Source organism: Convolutriloba macropyga, chromosome 13, assembly GCF_964194025.1.
Source record: "Convolutriloba macropyga chromosome 13, txConMacr16.3, whole genome shotgun sequence".
Classification (NCBI taxonomy): domain Eukaryota; kingdom Metazoa; phylum Xenacoelomorpha; order Acoela; family Convolutidae; genus Convolutriloba; species Convolutriloba macropyga.
This window is the reverse complement of record NC_134480.1, coordinates 29,455,390-29,478,361: the sequence shown is the minus strand read 5'-3', so window position 1 is coordinate 29,478,361 and position 22,972 is coordinate 29,455,390. Positions and strand designations below refer to the sequence as shown.

The 22,972-nt window shown below is 36.4% G+C and overlaps 1 protein-coding gene across 1 annotated transcript in view; it reads right to left on the bottom strand.

Annotated features, from left to right (window-relative positions):
- Positions 1 to 22,265, bottom strand: part of LOC142351958 (uncharacterized) — a 30,994-nt gene extending 8,729 nt beyond the window's left edge. Inside the window, exons 1-3 of the mRNA XM_075404248.1 lie at positions 21,659 to 22,265; positions 6,572 to 6,794; positions 5,204 to 6,274 (exon numbers count right to left, since the gene is read on the bottom strand). Coding sequence (XP_075260363.1) covers positions 5,204 to 6,274; positions 6,572 to 6,794; positions 21,659 to 22,093 — 1,729 coding nt within the window. The 5' untranslated portion in view covers positions 22,094 to 22,265. The remainder of the gene's footprint in view (positions 1 to 5,203; positions 6,275 to 6,571; positions 6,795 to 21,658) is intronic.
- Between the last annotated feature and the right edge of the window lie 707 nt (positions 22,266 to 22,972).

The following is a 22,972-nucleotide window of genomic DNA, read 5'->3' as shown; positions in this document are numbered from 1 at the left end:
GGGGGGGTAGAAATAAGAATAGCAAGAAGGCGGCTTATATAACTGCCATTGTAGGCACTGAGCCCTTTGTAATTGATAAAAGTGGACTGTTTTAAGAGTCCTTTCGTTTCATCAGATTGATGATTATCATCTTCTTATTTTTTTTTCTTTTCGTTCGCTTCTTCAGGAAAGATAGGAACTCAGAACGCCGGCTCATGCTATGCTTATGACAGACTGTGATATACAAATGACAAAACAAGGAAAAAATGGCTGAAAAGTGGGAATAAGGGGGGGGGGGGGTGGGGGTCATTGGACACAAGATAGGGAGGGTACTTGAGCAGCTAAATGTTAAATTGAGATAAGCTGAGATTAAAAGGAGACGATTTCTTCAGAATGTCTACACAATGGTGTGTGTGTGTGTGTGGGGGGGGGGGGTCGTTTCATTGTTTACTTGTTTATTTATTTGTTCGTCTGATGACGGAATGATTGAATGGACATTTAGTCGTCATTTGATCAGGTCATTTTTACCAGCAAAGAATCAAAATAAAGAAGATGATAATAAAATTTGTGCTGTTAAAGTTGTCATCAGTAGCCTTCCCTGCCGACATTTATTCACAGCATTAATCACCAATACCACTTGAAAAACAAAACAAAAACAAATAAACAAACAAGCAAGCGCCTCATTTACAATCCCTTTTCTTTCCACAATTTCATCAACTGCTTTTATAATAGAGTAGAAGGTACTTGTAGCTGATCATTTAGACAAAGAGTAGGAGATACCTATCAGAATGGAAAGGAAAATTTGAAAAAAAAAACTGGGAAAAGCGAAAGAAAAAATGAGTGAAGAGGTAAAGAAAGGCGGGAAAAGATGAGCAGCTAAGACGGGGGATAAAAGGTACATACAGCTCTATAGCTGCGAGCTTCAACATAAAGGGGAGGGTTACTACTGTTTAGTAAATCACACTTAGATAATTAAAGGTGAGGAGTAAACAAACAAAAACAAGTGTAGGTTGACGATGGAACATAATAAACAAACAGTACTACTTTAGCTAGAAGTGTTCTGCCCGCTTATGTTTTTTCTATAACGGGAATACTTCTTTAAGAAAATCCGGAAAGTGTTTTTTCAAAAAGAATCCACTTAGTGTAAGTAGTATAAGTACCTGTACTGCTTCTTGTGTTTGCATCGATAAACAATGACACCAAATAATCATAATGTCCGCTAATAACATCAAAATAATAAAGAAACTCTACCTCGATGGATCATCCCAATCAATACTGATACCTCTTTTCCCAATTATTATCTATTCCCTTTTCCCCACTTTTCACTCAGCACCGAATGGACATTATTTTCCCAGTTTTCCTGGTCTAAGCTTCGCGTCTTTGCCAGAGAAGTGAAAATATATTGAGGCTTAGCTATCTATCATAAGCTCTGTGTCTTCCTCTATCTGATGGGTTGTGTATGTATTTGTCTAGGGATGAGGCGGAATTATGGGAATGGGAGGACCAGCAGGCGGATAGCTGACAAAGGTGTCAAGTAAACAAACAAACAAAGCAACAACTCATCATTTGATGCAGAAAAGTAAGAGAAGTAAACTAGCACAGTTGTAAGATCTCACAGGCAGTGTAATTCAATCACTTATTTTGGTATATTTATTTATTATTAGCCCTCCGCGCTCAATGGTCTGGTCCCCTCCCCCATCTTAACCCCCACCCAAGAACACTTCCTCATTGTGGTCAATAAAATTAGTTAAGCATCCAACTCGTCTTATGCTGTTCTCCTTTTCTTCACCCAGGGTGCTTCCTTGACACGTATCTCCCCCGCCCCTCCCCCAATATCTGTAATCAGCAGTAGCAGTAGAAGTAGCAGCAGCTACCCTGCTCTACCCTCTCAACTGACATTTGCCCACTCGTGTGTCATGTTTGTTTGTTTATTTGTGTACCAGGGAGGAGACTACAGCACTTCTAATATCCCACGAGGCCTTCTCTTTCTTTTCTCTATTTTCTCTTCTCTTTCCTGATCTATTTCTTCTCCCTTTCACCTCTTTCTCTTTATCCATCTATATATCTAATAATCATTTGCTGCTCCGGTTATTGACTATTGATTACAATAAGGTGCTTGTGCCGTCCAGCATAGCGTATAGAATATATCAGTTAAAAATTACATTTGACCAAGCATTTGAAGTATAAGCATGACATACGATTTAACTTATATGTTTTTGGTAACTATAATTTTTGAACGAATTTGTTTTAGCAGAGCAACGCTTTGCTCGTTATGTTGATTATAAGTCAACACCATTATAGTGACAGTAAAGTTTGGGACCTTTGTGGGTTGGGACCCCACAATCTCTTAATTGATTGCAATCCTAAGTTTTCCACTGAGCCAACTGGTCCACACCGCGAGAGGCTTTAAATGTCTCTTAAATTGAGCTATCATTTCAAGCTTTACCTTATGATCACAACTTACTCACTACAGTGTAAACTCTAACTTGTTTTTTTTACAAAATGTCACTATAATTTCTTGTGTGTTAGTTGCTTACGGAACATTAGCAATTAGCGTGAAAGGCGCGATCAATACGAAATAAATTTTGAAATTCAATTCCATCATTAGTGATTAGCAGGTTCAAATCATACAGGAACCATACAAGATGCTCCAAAATTTCAGGATAAAAGTTTTCTACAACTCTAAAATGTGTAGTTAAAATATTTAAGAGATGTAAGACTGGTTTATAGGATGATTTCAACCGCGCCTGCGCTCAACTCTCTTATAATACGTATTTGTAACTCCACCACTGCCTGTCCCAAACGCAGAATAAAAACGGAGAAAGAAAAACTGCAAACAATTATATCGCAAAAAAGGATTTTAAGCAATTGGAGCTCAATTACTGATTGTTTTTCATATAGTTTCCTTTATTTAAGATACCACTCAGTATATTCTTTCCTGCAAAATGCTGCAAGAGAACAAAAAATTATTGTAAAAAGATCGAAGCCGCATGAGAATTCTTTTGCAAGACCTTTTTCCTATCGTCCACGATGAGTGATTCCAAACAATCATCTGAAAATAAATCATTTTAGCAGCTCATAAAGCTATTTGGTATCCTATAACAAATACAAATAAAATACCAAATACAAAATTTTTTTCCGATAAGTTATCACTGAAGCAGATCAATAAAATTTTAGCCAAACATGTGCGCACGTGCGCTCATAAGGTACCCGGAGATCAAAATTGAATTACCTGATATAACTGTTCACAATAAAAAAAAGAAAAATTGAGTTGGCTGAATAGTTTTCTACGATTAATTGATGAAAAACTGTCCTTATAAACAAAGCAAAATAGAAACAACCAACAAAAAATTAGTAGAAGTATTGTGTCACTTTTGAGTGCAACTGATGTGTTTTGAACGCTCATTTTTCTAGCGGTATTGATATTCGTTTAAAAACGCTGTTGAATAAAAAGAGCGGGCGTAATGACGTAAAAAATCAGGCAGCGCCTATGGAAAGAAGTAAAAAGAAATCATTTGGAGAATTTTAAGACCAGTTTTAATAACTATCCTAATTCAAAAACGACAGAACCGGGGGGGGGGTGTACGGTTCAAATCTTATTTTTAAGAAGCAACTATTAAACTAATAAGTTTTAAATTTTATTTAAATTTCATCCCCCTTTTGTGTGCTTTTATTGATCAATATGATTGTAACTTGAAACCATTTGTCTGACTATATGCTCCCAGAGAATCAGTGGAAAAGTAACCATTATAAATTGAAGAAATTCAAATAATGTCATATGAACTTTAGAGTAAACAATTTTAAGAAATTTAATCATCTGTACAGATGTACGATGACATCTTCTTTTTTCAGATTCAATTCTTGAGAGAACAAAAATTGTATGCTCTACTTGTCTTTTTATTTAAAAAAAGTGCATTAGAACAAAAGTAAGTGAATTTTTTTTTTAAAAAAGTAAAGGTAAAGAGAGTCAAAGTATTATTTTTAAATGAAATTGGAGCCCATCTACTTTTATACATTCAATACTCTCTTTGAGCGTTGCTTGGGTGCGATATTTTTTTCTCTTAACATTGAATTTTCCTTTAATTACAAACAACTTTGTACGCAATTATGATCATCATGTACCAAAAAAAATAATCTTGATTCAGAAAAAATGTCTCGCTATTCATGTTGTGAGGAACTTTTTAAGCTCGGAAACTATTGCTTTTTCACTTTACGCTTGACGGTTCTTCCGAGGCAGAAGCAAAAGTTAGATCTTAAGGTATGGCTTTGCGCAACTGCTGTTACAGTCAAAAGAGTCCTTAACTCGAGTAGTCAAGTTGGTCACGCTTTACTTATGATGACGAAATAAACAATGGCACAGCACGAGTCAAGTCAGAAGGAGAGAAAAGAAAAAGAGATAAAGATTGGATGAGTTTTTGGACTTGGTTCTCCTAGCGACGCTTGAGTGGATTTGTGGCTTTTGGCTTCACACTCGCGCACTCTTAAAGACATCTTGCGAGGCAACAATGAACCAGAAAACAGTCACGTTTTTATCATATAGTGTTGGATGATAGAAGCTATAAGCATTACGAAAGCAGAGACAGAGATAGAGAAAGAGAGAGAGAGAGAGAGAGAGAGAGAGAGAGAGAACTCGAGAGGGATGAAACGTGGAAACAGCTTGAGTATGAGGCAGAAATGAACGCACAAGAGTGAGAAAGCAGGAGTCATTGTTTAGAATTGAAAGGGATATTAAGAAAATTAGGAGCTACTGAAACTGCAGTTGTTACTCTACTACAAGCAGATGAAACTTATCAGAGCATAGTAGTATCTTGACAGTAAACTAGCGAATTGGAAAGAATTATGGCTATCATGTATATAATTGCAGGAAATGCGTTTTATAAACAAAAAATAAAAAAGAATTGCGTCAAAACTTGGGAACACTTAATGAAAATTTGATCGTATTTAACAAGACCATATTTTCCGTATAACTTCTTTAAAAGCAACTCACCAGAAAGTCAGAAAGTATGATACATAAATGCTAATGAATAAATAAAACTTGAAAATTATGGAAAAACTCAATATGGTTTTCTGATGAAAATTTGCCATGTTGAATAGCATTTGTTTTTAGAACTATTTGTAATTATTTATTTATTATGTATAGTTTTTAGTAAATAAATACCAAAAGAGCAACAAACCATTTGAAGCAAACCTTTGAAGGTCATGAACATCAATTAAGTAAACTCACCTTGGGTGGGCATCGACTGTTGACTATTGCTGCCTGTGGCCGATTTAGCGCCCACCCCACCCCCACTCATCGAATTCGGGCTTCCCTTGCCATGATGTCTTCCATTGACCCCAGCACCCAAATGTGGCGATGAAACCTGATGGTGGTGGTGGTGATGATGAGAGCCCAAGTTGTACTTCGAAGCATTGCTGTCAATCACAGTTTTCTCACCTCTGACGTCATCATGCTGCAATTTGTTCATTCCAAGTCCACCAATATTCTTCTTCTCAAATGACGTCATGTTGCTCAACTGGTCACGTGGCTTGGTCCCAGAGACTAGATTATTCAAGTTGGATCCTCCAAACCTTGACAGTGCCTCGCTCGTCTTGACTGGATCTCCGAATCCTAGCAAGTTATTGACGGAGAGGTTCCCGGGGAGTCCGGTTCCAAGCGGGTTTCCGGCTAAACTGGCAGCTTGGAGCAAGCTGTTAGCAGAAAGCAGGTTGTTTGGGTTAGTCACCGCGGCAGCAAGGTTCCTGACGTTCGAGAAATCCAAAACTCCGTTGTTTAAAAGATCAGTGGCAGGAAAAAATGGATTCTTGCCGAGGCTGTGGTCTTTAACGGGGAACTTATCATCTAGGGAACTCAGTTTTGGTTCATCTTTTACATTTCCTGTCAAGTTCAGTACCGTAGGAGATAAAATGTTGTCAGACTTTTCTTTTTCAAGAACTTCTTTGGTTCGGGGCTCGAAATCAGCCCGAATTTTCTTAAGATCTGACGCTTCTTCATTTTTATCGTCCGAGTTATTGGTGTTGTTTGTCAATTGACGCTTTACTCCAGCAGAAGGTGGTCTAAACGATGGCTCTTCGGTGCTTTGACACCGATCTTTAGTCAGTGCTGGACTCAGTCCTCGATGGTCGTCAACTGAGACTGGACTTGAGAGAGTCGAAGACATACGATGGTTTGTTGCGTTTTTCGGATCTTCGATTGGAGTTGGATCAGAACTATCAGTCACTGTAGGTATGACATCATGGTATGTTGTTGATGAAAACGGTTCCAAGCAGTCAATCGTATCGTCTTCATAGGGTGTGGCTGAAAATAAAAAAAATTACTGTTTTGAAATTAATTATGCGTAAATAAATATGGGTGCAAATTGTTAAAATTTTTGATTAAAAAACAAACAGATGTAACATAATATGATAAAAAAATTGAAGCAAATAAGCATCTTATAAGCATTTTTGGAAGCCGAAATTGATCAGCGCAATCCGATTGAAACTTTACTTAGGGGTTAAAATATAACATTTTTTGCCTAATTATTAAAAATTCAGAGCGCGGTAAAAAAAATGTCAAAATAATGTCAAAAACCCTTTAAAATAATGTAAACAGTACCTTTGCAGAACTGTGTCCAGGCCTCTAATGATTGGGTTCCGGGTGGCATCGTTTCCAGATCTGAAGAGTCCAATGACGTCATAAGAGTGGGGGAGGGGGGATTTGAGAAGAAGGCACTGGCCAGACCCCCTGAGCTGGAGGCCACAACAGTCTGTTTGTTTTTGGTGCGATAGCAGGAGAATAGGGCATAATGAACTCCGTATTGGCTCACCAGGAATTCGAGCTGAAGTCAAACAGAAGCTTTATAGCATTTTCTCAAGAAAATCATTAAAAATTGTAAAACAGTTGCCTTTACCGATCTATAAAATATTTCAAATTCTAAGAAGATGCGACAAATCCAACGACTAAAGTAACTTAATAAGAAGTGGAATTAAAGTCTCCTAAATAAAGAGGGTATTCAAAAATTTCAGTTAAACCCGGCCTAAAGTTATGTTTTTGCTATGTTTGTAAAACTTGAGTTTTTGCTATTTTTGTGAGATTTGGTGCATTATTGATCAAAAATTAATCAATTCAACCGAAATACGCTTGATGCATTTCGCTAATTGAAAGTCTTCAGCCAGTCCATTTTTAAACAATTTACAATCATTTACATTTTAGCCAATTTCATCGCTTTTTGATCATTTTACTCAATGCCTGAGATGAGATTTTCAAGATTTTTATCGTGTATATTTATCTACTCATTTTTAGTGTTCTCAATGCGTAAATCGCTGCGTATTGCATTAGTAGATAAATATGAAAATTTCATCGAAATCATTAGAAAATATTGGTAGATTTTGATCTATTCGATGGTTTAAAAACGTTTTCTTGTTAGCTATGAAATACAAAATCTTTAAAATATCATATCTTGAAATCAGGCTATTAGAAAGTTATCATGATAGTGGTCAGATATAACACAGTTATCTCTAAGTTAAAAAGTCACCACTTTCTGTTTCTTTCTATTTCATCAATCTACATCTACGTTTGAAATAAGGAATGATGCTGATGATAAGAGATAAAAAGTGGGTCATAGCAGTTAAAAGATCTAACTTTATCTGATAGACACAATTAGGACCATACAGTAAGTAGTGGTCTTCTATTTAATGTGGGGAGCAGTTTAGCTTGAATAAAGAGCTTCTGCTCTCGTTAAGAGCCCTTTGATCGTATCACAAACAGAAGCTAGTGGTACCCTTTAATAAACCAAATGGATGACTGCTTCAAAGACACGACCACCACCATCATCTTACAATACTGCACATAACACAAGAAAGAGAAACAACAGTCCTTAAAGAGGGATGTACAAAGACATAACAGAGAAAATTAGAGTGAGAGAGAGAAGAAAGGGCTAAGGAGGTTGAATTATGGAGAAGAAAAGGGGAATTAGGCAAGTTTTAAAGTCAGACCTACAAATTGTTTTCTATCAGTTTTAAACACTTGCTTAAAACGAATATATATCATTGCAGAAATAAGAAAAAATGTTTGTGAATGCTGTTCAGCTGAAAACAGGATTACGGAATGAATGATAAAAACAAAAAGAAAACAATTGTAAACTTTTAATTTAAAAACTGTTGAGTTGGATACTTGTATGTGTACTTTATAGACAGTGTATAAACGGTGAAGTTGCAATTTGTCAGTTAAAACAGAAAAACAGTGAGCTCTGATAAACTTGATACTGAGATAAGGAGAAAACTAAATATGATATCGGAATAGTTTTGTGATATCAACTTGAGGCAATGACATTATTGTTTTTGAAAAGAATTGCCACAAGCTTCTATACTAAATTTTGAGATTTTCATTGAATAGACTCTGAATTCAATATAAAATTCAAAAAATAGCAACCTTTTAGCGTTTTTATTTGTGACAACGGTTTCTGTATTAAATTCAATGGCATTTTAAAAAATTAAACCCACTAACGTCGGATGAATTGCTTTCGCACAACACGCGGAGGTAAATAAATTTAGAGGGGCGAAGCTTAGAAATGTTTCATGGGTGCAAAAATCCACCGACACCACAGGATCTCGAACCCCAGACCTCAAGGATGCCGGTGCAACATCTTCCCCACTACGATACATTGTAGCAGATTCTGGTTCAATCATAATCGCATCCTTATTATCAACAAAATGTATTTCAAAAACAAGAACTTCAAAATCGTAAATCACTCAAAAAAGTAACAAGAAGTTATTCTAGAAACATTATGAAAAATTTTTTTCCTTCTTTGTGGAGATAATCGAATTTTCGGGGAAAACTTAGGGCATGGAAAGAGTTTTCGAATTTTCGGGGAAAACTTAGGGCATGGAAAGAGTGTTCGGGAGATATCATGTGCCTGTTTTTCAACAAAGGAAGTTCAGAAACTGAAGAAGTCTCTCAACAACAGTAGCTTGATTTCTTAGTGACCCGTGATCAATGACAACACTCCTAATCAGTGCGGTTTTAGTGCCGGGCTCAAATGTTTGGATGCTTAGATAATTATGTAAGCAAGAGCAGAAAAATTTTTACGACTTAGGATTTTTTTTTAATATGAGCTTACTTCAAAAATTGAAATTTATATTGCTAATTGCACATGATTTGTTTTGACGCATAATTTTTGGGAAACACCTACGAATTATTTTTTTACACACTAAATTTGTATCCCGTCTTGAACTTTCATGTTTCACAAAAGTAACTATCCGTACACAAAAACAAGGCATTGGTCACAATACAATTATTAAGAAGTTTTATAATTCAATTGCGATAGGTAGAACTTTGTATGCAGTTTCACGAGACCTTTTTATAGCCAAAAGGATTAGACATAATAAGAGCAGTCGCTTATGACTCTCAGAAACACAAAATGACACTTTGAAACGCAAGACAATCTGCTTCTCAGAAACCAAAAACCAAAACCACTTTCTCGTAAATAATTTCAGCGAAATCCTTCTTGTAAGTGTTCATACTTGTTTACCGCACCACAAAAAACTTAGCAGGTTAGTAATAGGGATTGGTGGTTTGGGGTTTTTACAGCGGGCAGCACTGGCGGAGCAGGCGAATTGGGTTATTATCTATTAAAGAGAGAGGGATAGTATAAGGTAGTTTGGGGTTTAGTTTGTTAATAAGTTAGTATTGACTGATCTCAGAGAGCGGCTGGGTAATTGTATGCAGGTGGTATGAGTGCAGAGGATTAAAAGGGAGAAAGGGAGAGGGAAAAGGGGAGATAAATTGAGGAATAGAAAGAGCGAAGAAGATACAACAAACAGAGGAGAAGTCGAAGGGAGAAGGGTTCTTGGAGGGCTCTTGGGCTCTGGCTCTTATGCTTAATTCAATTGGGCTGCTAATCTTCCAAGCAGACTTCTTTTAATATTATTCGCAGCAGGTGTCAGCCCCGCAGAAGAGAGATACTGGCCAATTGATTAATTCCCTCCTTTTGCCCCCATAAAAACACCCCAACACTACCTCACAACTACCCCCACTTTTCACGTACTCAACTACCCAACCAATCAACCCCCGATCACCCCCTCCCCCCTCGCGGGCTCACGTCACCTCTGGAAGCCCACTTAAGTTACCCGATGGCCCCCAGGTCATTAGTTACAGTTGCCAGCAGGTCTGATATAAAAGTTGCAGCCAGAAGATTCAATTAATACACAAATAAACAAAGTGTTATTACAAATAGTAAATTTTTCAGGTCAAATTCGTAAAAGTTCTTTCGTTTTTGGACCTTTATTGTTTCTAAGAGCGGATTACATAACAAGAGAACCGTCTTAAAATCACAGATTGGATAAAGATGCTTCAAAATTTGCATAAACAAATAACTGATTATTGAAAACAATTTACAAAAACTATTGTAGAAAAAAAATATTTTCAAACTCTGACATCTGATCTGTTTAATGATTCTGCGATAGAAATAAAACTACAAATCTATTATGCTTGAGACATAAAAATCAAAATATCTAAACTTAATTACAAGGAAAACATTTCACAAGCTTAGATGTTTGTTTGTTCTGGAAAAGACCTGAGCAAATTAGGTATTTATGCACGCGTTCTTTTTGCTGGTTCCTATTTTGAAAAGGCAGCTTAGGTTTCTAGTGGTAGTTGTGGTGGTTGGATCAAGCATTAATTGAAGAATGACACATGTGCAATAAACATAGGGATTAGCATGACTTCACCGGCCTAAGAGCCAGCATTCTAATCAACTTGTAAACACAGAGAAGAGAGAGAGAGAGAGAGTCAAGCAGTAGGCAATAACAGCCGTGAAAACGTCCCGCCTGAGAATTATAGATCTGCTGTATCTCAAAAGGGTATCAACAAGATTAGCAGCCCCAGTGGGGACTAAGCTGCTTCTGCCACAGACCCTCTTAAGCCCCGGGAGAACCCAGAACCCAAACAGCCTGTGCAGAAACACCAAAACACCTGTGCCCTGACAGCGGACCAAGATGGCAAACATTCGCTCAGTCTTTGCCCAGAACCCAAAACCAGATCTACACTAGGCCAGACTGACTTCACTGCCACATACATTACTGCTCTCTATCTATCTATCGGCCCATTTCTTTAGACTGGGGCTTAGATCTTAGTCAAGAAACAGAACCACGTGTGGATAAGACAGCACTTTCTTAGATAGCTTCAACACCACAAATTGAAAAAATTCTCAAGTCAACTGGAAGGAAAGCTTCCAGATTAATTTAGCACGTAGCTGGCTTTTATTTAGCAAATTTGCAATGCAAATGAAATGGGGGGGGGGGGGGGGGGGAGGAGGGGGTGAAAAGGAAGGTAAAGAACGGGAAGAATAATCTTAAAATATAGATTCGAGGAGTTTTGTTATTCATGAGTTATCCTTGAAACCATGGTTTGTCATCAATTGCATGAATAAAAATTGAAAATTAGTTTATAGTTTTGCCTGTGATTGGCTATTGAGTTTTTGTTTTTGCGATCATCAGAAAAACTGTTAATGTTGTCAACAAAAAGTAAAAAGTTTTCAATTTTCTCATTTCCATTTAAATGATTCAGTCTATTCACAAACATACCTTATCTTGGCTAAACATACTTAAACGGAGTAGAGTAGGCTGTACCAACTAAGCTGTACCAACCCCCCCCCCCCCCCCCTCGGACAGTCCGTCCTTTTCAATAACTATATAAAAATATACAAATGATATTTCAAACTACAAAAGTTGACCTCAATCATAGCACAAAGGCACTGTAAATCGAGTGAATGTATAGATAAAAATCGAACAAATTCTGGCACTTGATTAACATGAAACGATGATGGATGATGAGAGAGGTTCTTCGCAGCAATAGCTGACCAGCGCAGATTACAGATTAATAGAGCAAAGTTTTGAAAAGAGATGATGCACTTATGGTAAGCAAACAAGTGAGAGCTGGGTTATCTTTGAGAAAGAGGTTTGTGATTGTAGTAATCTATCTACTTGGTTGATAGCAGAACTGTGTTTACCAATGAGTGTGTGATATGTTTGACTTAAGGAGGCCAGTAAACAGGATGCAGAAATTACTTCACAGACATCATTCATTCACTCCGAAGGAGGTTGGTCTTCATGGGGGAGGGGGAAGGAGGGGGTGATTTCAATCTACAATTATTAAATAGACTTTTGTTGTCTTTTCTTTATTTTTTCTTAATCTTCCTGTCTGTTTTCTGTTGCTTTCGCCAAGCAAAATTTGTTTGAAGCATCAACAAGTAAGGTCGTTAATGCAAAAAACTAGAGTTTAAAATTTATTCGATTTTCTTTGCGTGCTTGTTATTGCTTGAAAAAATATCCTTCTAGAATGTTCTGAGCTAAATTCTTTTCTGCAAAAATGCGTTGACATTTTACTGTGTTAATAATCAAGCAGTTAGCAAACATTTTAACCAGATTTTCTCGAGAAAATGACAATGACAGTTTTGCGGTACTCATCTTCGAGCAAAAGAAACTTTATTTGTCGCTTTAACAATCTTACAAAAAAAACATTTTTATTTTATTTGTTTCAAAAACATTACAAGCTTACAACTAATTTAATTTCAGAACTATTGCAATATATCTTAACCGACCATTAAAAACTGACCTGATAACATATCAAAACTTTCGAAAAACATCAAAAATTTAAGTTATTGTTCCGACCCCACTTGTGGGGGAAGGAACTATATACTCAAATGGGTTTTTTTTTTTGTTCAGTGAATTTTGGCCGATCGATATATTCGTCGTAGAGAAATGTGAGTGGTATCATTAAAAAGCTGGTCCAGCGTAGAATTCAAAAGTAAAAAGATTTTTTTGAATTTTGTTTTTTTCGAGGAGTTATCGAGGATTGAAGTTTTGTGTGAACAATGGGATCTTTAGCATGATTGTTCACTTTTAGTACAATTTTCTTCAAACTAAGATCTTTTTTACGAAAACATTAATTCAAATTTCTATAAAAAGAATAAATTTTGAGTTCGTAAAAGTTGAATGCAAGGCGATAGAAAGACTAGTTCTGGTCTCATAGGGAAGTTCACTATCAAAAAAAAATCGAACTCTAATTGAGAGCCCTTTTTTTAATAAAACTTTTCTCTTTTTTGCTTTTTTAAGTCACCTAGAGACAAGTCACATTTTATATCGACGTTCTATTAATGACAAAACTCCTTTATAGTCGAATGAAGCGCAATGAACAAAAAACGTCGTTTTCAAGGAATTGCTCATGTTTTTTTTTGGCTTCGATTCTGAGTTTTCGTAATTTTGAATGAAATTTTGAATTTCTTTTTGAAGTTTTACTATTTTTTTGGAGTCCTATGGTAGGGATTCATTGACTAACAGTGCAATATGTTCCATAATGAGCATTAAGTGAACATGTCTATTTCATTGAGGGGGCGGCTAATGGCTGTTAAGACTTAAAAAATAATTTTTCGAATTTTTTTTTGAATATTAAAGAATCATAATCTTATTATAGTGAATTGTAAGTCAGTCCAAGGGTGAGAGCACCCTCTTCCTTCCTACTGCAACCAAAATTAAACTGGTTAGCGGATTTATCTTCTATCTATTGGTTATATGACTTCAATGACAAAAAATTTCAATTTTTTAAAATTTTTTTTGGATTTTTACGTATTATTGGTTACTTTTGAAATCTTATCACATTATCCAAATATTGACAGTTCCCATTAGCTTAAAAACGATGTTCTGTGGATGACCAATAAAAATTTTAAACAAAAATTTATGGTTTAAATGGCTTCGACACGTTCTTCTTGCACTTTTCTACTGATTTTTTGGTTTTCTCCTGTTTTTTTTGTTGTTTTAATAGTCATTATACTTACTGTGATCTCATAATGAATACCTATGCATGACAAACATAAATGTACTGCCACCGGGGCATCTTTGAGCGTTTTTATTGACTTCCGTTGAAAGCTATTGAATTTAATGTCTGTTAAAATAAAAATCATTTTTCGAAAATTTTATTTGAACAATAACAATTCCTAAATTTTTCTTGAACTGTTAGTGAGTTTCAGTATTGACTGGACCCACTTGCTTTTTACTGCGACTAAAAATATTCTGTTTAGCTGTTTTATCTTCTAGCTATTGGTTATATGACTTCAATGACAAAGATTTCAATTTTTTTAAATTTTTTTTTGGATTTTTTGAATTATTGGTCACTTTTGAACTCTTTATCACATTATCCAAAGATTATTGTAATCCAATTGGCTTAGAGAGGACGTTCAGTGGATCACAGAGAAAGTTTTCAGAGAATATCTAATGGTTTAATTGTCTTCGACACTTTCTTCTCGCATTTTTCTACTGAATTTTAGTTTTTGCTGTTTTTGTTATTGTTTTCTGTCATAAGACTTATTGTGATGTCTTTTTAACTATCTATGCATGACAGACATCATTTTCCTCCCTATGGGTTATATCTGAGCATCGTCATTGAGCTCCGATGAAAGATTGAGTTTACTGGCTGTTAAGGGTTTAAAAATAATTTTTCGAAACTTTTTTGAAATTCAACCATTCCTAATTTTTTTTTCGTGAATACTCTTGGTCATTGTTGGTTCTAACAGAATCCATTTCCGTTCTACTATAGCCAATATTAATCTGGTTAGCGGTTTTATCTTCTACCTATTAGTTTTAAAACATCAATGCCACGAGAATTCATATTTTTTTTGGGTACTTTATTTTGTTTTTCGATCCTTTTGAAATCTTATCACATCATCTTACTGCTGAGAGTCCCTATTGGTTTAGGGAAGAAGTTCAACGGATCATAAATAAAGTTTTCAGGGAAGAGCTTATGATTTGAGTTGCTTCGACATTTTCTTCAGGCACTTTTCTACTGAATTTGTGGTTTTTGCCTCTCTCTGTTGTTGTTTTCATAGTCATTAACTTGTTGTAAGGTCTTATTGATGAAATACGATTGGCAAAAAAACTTATTGTCCCCTCGAGGCATCATTTATTGTATATACTGGCTTCCGTTGAAGGCTAATGAATTTAATGGCGTTGATAATACGTGTTTTCCCGCAATTTTCGTGCGTCTAATGTATTTGTTTATATTTGTTGATTTTTTGAAATTATATTGATAAAAAAGGTTTTCCCATTGCTCCTGAAAAATTAATTTAAAATTGAAGAGTGCTTAGTGAAAAGTTCATTTTTTTAATGCCTTCGACCCTTTTGTCGCTCAATTTTTTTTCCTGAATTCGCTGTTTTTGTTCTTTAGGTAGCCGTAAATTGCTCACAGATCTCATAGGCTTGTAATTGAGGACTGAATGAATGATGTTGCTCGAAACATTCAGTATATAGCGAATAGGTTCCTTTCGTCAAATTTAACTTCTATTCATCAATCAGATGTCCCATCGAATTTCGTGTATTTCAAGAAATAACATATATATTGATATTATGTGCCACTGTTGTTTCGTTTTTCTGAACGTTTATTGAATGGCCATTTTTTGCGTTTCTTTTTCTCTTCCTTCAGAACAATCGCGTAATAACAGATCCCAATGGTTTTTAAATGTGGCCCAAGTAAACTTATTTAATCTTTCAGTATAAATCCTTCAACTGAAATAGCAGAAATAACAACTGAATTAAAAATACATATTCAGATGATAGGTATTGATTTTAATGGTAGCAAAGGTTTGTGTTTTCGCAAATCGTTTGTAATTTTTTGAGTTTCTCTTTAGTTTGTTTCTATGGCATAGTCTGACCACAGACGGGTGCTTTTGGTTTTGTAATGACTTTTTAGTAATTTATCAAGGATTTTTTTATTAAAAACCAATGTTTTTTAAGATTTTTGAATTTTCTTGGTGCAAAAAATGTTGATTAATTTTTAAGTTTCGCCTCACTGTTCGTTCTTTTTGTCGGCTTGTTACCTAGTCTCGTTAAGAAAACTTTTCATCTGCTGTATAGTTAGTAAAAGGTAAACTTGTGTAGTTAAGGTTTTATCTGACTGCATTTTGACGTTGTTACCAGGTGCTTTTAAATTTAGATATTCATTTTTTGCCGCCGAAATTTTGTTGGTGCTATTTTTTTTCTAGTCTCTTCAATGTCAGGTCACGTTGGTGCTGTAATGAAGCATGGCATTAGTAATTCAATTAGTAGATAGAATGTGTAACGATTGTTTTAAACTCAAACATCTATTTTTGTTATCTCTTGATTTGGTTGACATTTTAGTCAAAAATGTAGATGAGCTCGGGTCGGAACATCATGTGCGAACGCACATTAACGAGCCGCCTTGTTTGTCAATCTGATCAATACGCATACTATAAATTCTCGATCAATTTTCTCTCAATCAAAAGGAGAAATTTAAATAGGACACAGGAAGTGAGCTCAAGTCATTCTAGAGAACAGAGGTTACTATCGAAAGACAGACAAACAGAAAGAACAGAAGTCATGCCGTGATGTGATAAGCAGAAAACAGAAGAAAGCAAACATACACTTAACAATAATCATCGTATCTGTAAACAACTTTGAAACTTTCGCTCTATCAAAATTACGCACTCTGATCTATATCACACGATATCTTTTATCGACCTCCTTTCTTATATCCCCCTTTCCTTTAATAATATATAGCAGCTGTAGTAATACAAGTTTCAAGTGCAGCAGAAATCGCATAATCATTAATTTCTTCCTAACATCGTAACACAACCATAAACCCCCGACCACCCCCCCCCCCCCCCCCCCAACACATTCACATACACACACTCCCGCCTTCCCCCCAAACCCCTCTCTTTACTTAATCTGCGATCAGTGATAGTAATAATAAGTTAGTATTACTTACACTATCAGTAGCGAAGCACACTGTTGTATGTTTGTAAATACGTACTTCTCTCGGAGTAGTTAGAGCCTATTTGCTTATCTGATAATGTAAACACGTATCACCAACTTCGCAGCTTCTCTAAAGGTGTCTGTTCATAATTATTAACTTATATTAACTTAAGTGTTTATTATATCTATCTCCTCTCCATCTCTTTTCTCTTATCTTATATCATTCACTGGCAAAGGGCAAACTTTGCCCAAATCTGAAACAATTTCAGTGGATCGATCAACTTTTCACCAAAGCCTCTTCTATCGATTAGCCCGAACAACTCAAATCAATACAGCTTTTTAAGCACAAGTGAATTTTGGGTCAGATTTGCTTATCAAAGATACAGTGATTTGGAATCAGGACATCTAATCAATGATCAAGATCAATTTCATCATTTTAAATGGTAGAAACGCAAATTTAATTATGATAAAAGCACCAAGATCATCATGAATTTTGCGTTAATTATTTTTAGAAAAATGGGAAAAGGAACAAATGTTTGCAACTCATGTCATGTGAGCAACATTAATTAACACAAAGACTTTGTTAAAAAAGTTTTCTTAACACAAAGACTGAAGAAAAAGTGTCCACAAAAACGCAAATACAGCCGGCAGCTAGCAAAGAAGGAGCGATAAAAATGAAGAGCTGCATCGTGAACTGATCATAGATTAATGGAAAAGTATGACCGATTAGAAATTAGACACAAACAGTGGTACGGATAAAAAATAAGGCCGGAGGAATTGCTCTGGAATGACTGGAGAGGCAAACAATTTAGAAGGGGTGCAGAGTTGAGAAACTTTTATGATACAAAAACTCTGACTACGGAGGGGTGCAAACCCGCGACCTCCCGGATGCGAGTCGTGCACATTGACTTCTCAACTATACGTGCTATGTAAGGTGGTCTCTCACAATCGGTTTTATTTTAGCAACGGATTTAACTTCTGAAAGCGGGAAATTCAATTCAATAAAAAATAGTCAAGCGTGAAAATGTCACTTGAGAACTGAAATCAAAAAAATGTTCTAGAATAAACCAGTCCAGAAAAAAAATGCATAAAAAGACACACGTGTACATTAATAGCTTCAAGCTTTCTTCGAAAGCAGTTAAAAACCCATTGATCTGGAAAAAATTTAAAAACTATGGCCTAATTTGTACCAAACCTAGAGTCAGGCAAAACGAAGCAGAAACGGCACCGTCAGAAATAAAGTCTGAAAAACCGAACAAAAATAAAACAGAACTGAAGAGAAATAGTCCAAGAGCTCTAGAAGCATCAAAACTATTCGAAAAAAAATTCGGAAAACGATTCCTTGATATTCGTTTAGTCTGATCACTTGGAAAGTGGAAAAGCAAAGAGTAGTTGGATTAATGGTCTGAAAAAACTGTCTGCTCTCAAGTGACGTAATACTTGGTCAGCAATCCCATTCAATAAACCTGCTGCAATATTTAGAAGCTAGGAAGTATCAGAGTTTTTGTAAGGTAAAAGTTATCGAGAAGCGTTGTGTGTTGAAATATATTATAGGACAACTTAAGCTTCAATTAACTTTCAAAACAAAAATCTTTCAATTATTGCGCAAAAAAATTGGATATTTAGAAGTGATTTCTTAAAATGCAAATACTATTTTCAGTTCAGGACACAACGACAAAACTATCGAAGTAAATTCTTCACCATAAGCATATTTTAAGATAAGAGATTGAGAGGCGGTGTGAGGGAGATTCTTGTTTCAAAACAGGAACAAATTCATGATTAAGCGAGGGGTGCTGGAGAAGGTAAAAAGACTACAAAATTTAATAAAATCCCTTAGTTCTTCTTTGACAATTGTTAAAAAAGGCAGTAGTACAAAAAATGAATGGTAAAAACGCAAATTTAATTATGATAAAAGCAGCACAATCATCATGAATTTTGTGTTAATCATTCTAGAAAAATGGGAAAGGGACAAATGTTTGCAACTCATGTCATGTGAGCAACATTAATTAACACAAAGACTTTGTTAACAAAGTTTTTTTAACACAAAGACTGAAAAAAAAGTGTCCACAAAAACGCAAAAACAGCTGGCAGCTAGCAAAGAAGGCGCGATAAAAATGTAGAGCTGCATCGTGAACTGATCATAGATTAATGGAAAAATATGACCAATTAGAAATTAGACACAAACAAAGGTAGAGATATCAAAAATAAACCGACCCGACTAAAGTCGGATGAATTGCTCTCGAATGACTGGAGAGGAAAACATTTTAGAAGGGGCGCAGAGTTGCGAAACCACAAAACTATCAAAGTAAATTCTTCACCTTAATCATATTTTAAGAGAGAAGATTGAGAGGCGGTGTGAGGGAGACTCATTTTTCAAAATGGGAACAAATTCATGATTAAGCGATGGGTGCTGGAGAAGGTAAAAAGACTACAATATTTAATAAAATCCCTTAGTTCTTCTTTGACAATTGTTAAAAAAGGCAGTAGTACAAAAAATACAGGGCGTAGAAATAGGAACGAAGAAAAAAGGGAGAAACCCAAAAACATTTCAACTTTGATGCTCTAGTTGTTAATCTTTGAAAAGCAAACCTATAGACCTCAACATAAAAAACGCTATAGAATTGAAGGTTTTCATACTTGTTAAACATCAAAAATCTTAATCGAAAAGACCACAGCTCTTTATTTAAAAATTATGCTTGATGAAGATTTTTTGGTTAGTTTGAAGCCCAATTTGTTGCAGTAGATGGTATTGTAGAACAAATCAACATTTCATAATCATCCTCTTTTTAAGAACTAAAACATACATTTAAATATTTTACAAAACGCCATCAATTTTTTTTCAAAATTTCAAAATGATTTTTTGTTTAAATTTTATAAGAAAACTGGCGAGATAATTTTCAAAGAAAACAATTTACATTGAACCGATTTTTTTAAGCTTAATAGTCGTAACATAGGAAATAAACGAGTTGATCATTTTGCGAACCATAGTGATTTTTCTAAGCTGGCATATTGGGAGGCAAAAGGAGATCAAGAGAAAAAGAACATAGATAGAGAGGAGAGGAAGAAAGAGAGCGTGTGTGTGAGAGAGAGAGAGAGAGACCGGTGCAAAAGCGGGTCAGATAGTTAATTAGGCAAATGGAAGGCAAGATGAAATAGACGGGTGGGGGATGGTGAGGGATGAATAATTGAACTTGTTCAATTGCTTCTTTCCCTTACTTCTTCTTGGACAACTGCTACTAAGTTATTCCTCTTATCTGCTTTCTCTAATCTTGCTAACTAACACTTGTAGCCCTCGCTATGATGCCCCTCTCTGCACACATACTTCGGGGAGGAGAGGGGGTCTGACTAGAGGGGGGGGGGGGTAGATGGGTGAGTGTTGCGTTAGGTGTACTTGCGCCCTGGCTGTGCGGGGTTCTTCTGGCTATTTATCAATCAATTCAACCTCCCCCTTTCTTCCCTCTCTTCCAGCTCTTGCTCTACCCTCTGTCCTTTCGCAGAGTGGCTGCTGTTATCTTAATTCTAATCAAAGAGATTGCTGTTGACTTCACCCCTTTTGACTTCATTTCTTTTCCCTATTCTCCTCTCTCTATCACTTTCACTCTCGATTAGGGGGCACCAGTGCGGATGGATAGCGGCTGGGGCTAATAGAGCACGAAATCAGGGGGTCAGGGAGCAAAAGAAGATGAGCCCACTACCTGCAGTGTATTAGCGGGGGTTGAGGAGTATCAGGCTAGCTGGTCAATGATGAAGATGATTTATCCAAGGAACCAAGTCGGTGGGAGTTTATGGGAGAGCGCGCAGCAGATGTTACTTCAATTATGATAATAAGAGGGTGAAAAAAGAAACAAACTTTTTTTCACAAAAGAAGGCAGCCGCTGAAAAAGTTTCTTTTTCTTCAGAATTCATTGGATTGAAAACATTCATATTTTTGAATTTATGAAAGTTTCACAGCAAATGAACGTTGTCAAAAGTTCGAAATTTTAAAATAACTTGAAAAAGTATTTATGAAGGTAGTCAGCGGTTGCCGCTCACCGTACCCACCAAAAATAGCTATCTTCCCTCTCGGCATCTTCACACCCCCCCCCCCTCCCCCCTCCAACACTTCCCTTCTCACACTCCGCACCACTTCCCCCCTCCGTCGCCAAACACCACATAAAAACTGAGAAAACTGAAAAAAAAATAATACTGATGAGTGCGAGTTTAAAAGTGGACTGATGGAGTGACGAGAAGCTGAGCAGCCTGGGAGAAGTCGGGAAGGAAACAAACCCAGAAGTCAGGAAACAGACCCTACAGGTATCCCCAAGAGAAGCTGCATTTTGGCCTCTTTCTCCCTTCACTTGGCCCAATCACAGACACAGTAAGAGCAGGGCCATTACTGCACAATTAACTTATCAAGTTAATGCAGTCAATTAACAACCAGTGTGAAGAAAGCACCATTTGGAGATCTTCATTGAACAAAAGAGCGGAAGTGCAAAAGATCCGTAGCAGAAATGAGCGCCAATTTCATATGGATAGAAAATGAAAAAAAATGCGGGGGGGGGGGGGGAGGAGGTAGGAGAAAAAAATTGAAAACCAACAGTTTTATTTCATGAAGCAACGTCACATTTTTTTAGAAATGAAAAATTAGAAAAAGAATTTAAGATTATATATACAAATGTCAGTTTATACCGTTCTAACTCATTATCTAAGTGAAATTAATTTAAAAAATAGTGTTGAAGAGTCGATCTTATTATTGATTGTAAAAGGCACCTAAATTTCGTCTAAAATTAAAAAAAAATAATCGTTCCTCAAAACATTTGCCCCTAATTGCTCATAATCCAATGATTTTTTTTCAAACTCAAGTCCTACTCAATGTTGAGAGCCACAGTGAATACTAAATACTTGAAGTAAGGACACACAATTAAGGCACTTTTGTTAAAAATTGAAAAAAAAATGAACTGACCGTTTTCTGAAGAAGTGAGAATGCATTCTGAAATTTGTCATCCACCGCATTCGGCGACTCCAGTTCGGGGTCACTTATGACGTCATGATCTTTGATTACGTCGTCATATTCCTCCTCCTCCGATTCCGCCAATTCTACTTCATTCTCACCAGCCAACAACTTCGATAACTTTTCAATACTCGGGGTGCAATCCACCGCGGCGGAATCTTCCACTTCGCAATTTAGTCTTGAAAGTTCGGACGCCTCAGTAACAATAGGGTTCAAGTCCGACTTGGGCAAGATTTCTGATCCACTATGGGTCGGGGTTGCCACAGACGAGGAAACCAGACTTTTAACTGACAAAGGGTTCGCGCTAACGCCAGAGGGCGGGGTTCGAGGTGAAGTTGGGACTATAGGGGTGGCGCGGGACGTTGCAATAGCAGGACCCGCAGACATTTCGGCTGTCGGTTTTGCCGGATTCCTGATTAGGGTAACGGTTTGGTATGATTCCTTTCCTTTACGCCTGTTGTGTTCTGTTATATTCAGAGATAGTTGTTCAGATACAGAATTGATAGAGTTCAGTTTTGGGGGCTGGCTACTTTCTGGGTAATTTGAACTGTTTTCTGGAGTAATGTTCTGCTATTTCTGCGGCATCTGGAAACAGTGATAGTAAAAGTTGGTATTGGATTTGATGGAGGAGAGATACCGGTGGAATAATGGGTGCGGGTTGTTTTGTGTCATATACTATGGCGGGGTATTATTAGGGGGATAGCTTTATGGGGGTGCTAAAGGTCAATTTGACGCAGAATTGCCCGCAGCAGTGCAGATGTAATTAGGCACTAACTTCTCCTATATGACTGCTTTACGACACTGAATATTCTGGTATCTTCATAAATCTACGGCTCCAAAGAGGAAAGATTTCTGGACAAATTAGCCAACTTCCTACCCCCACCCCACACCCCCTTTCTTTTATTCTCTCCCTTCTCAGCCTTTCTTTTCCACGAATACTTTCTGCTGCTTCTTTTATTTCCCTTTTTCTTAGTCTTATTGTTAACAGCAAACCTTTCTGCAGTTTTTTTTCCTTAATTTTCCAATGTACATACCTTTTCCAGCATTGATTCCTGGCTATTTTTTGCTTTATCTATCTGCTCAGTTCTTTAAAAAAAAACTCTTTCTGCAGTAGAAACAACAGTAACCGCAAAAATAGCATGACTCCGTTAAAAAGTAAATTAATCGCCTTCTCAACGCGTAAGCTCATTTCGGCTAATTAAGTCCCCTCACAATACAGACTCCCACTGAACGCACAAAGACAGTCCAAAATGAGACGGAGCAAAA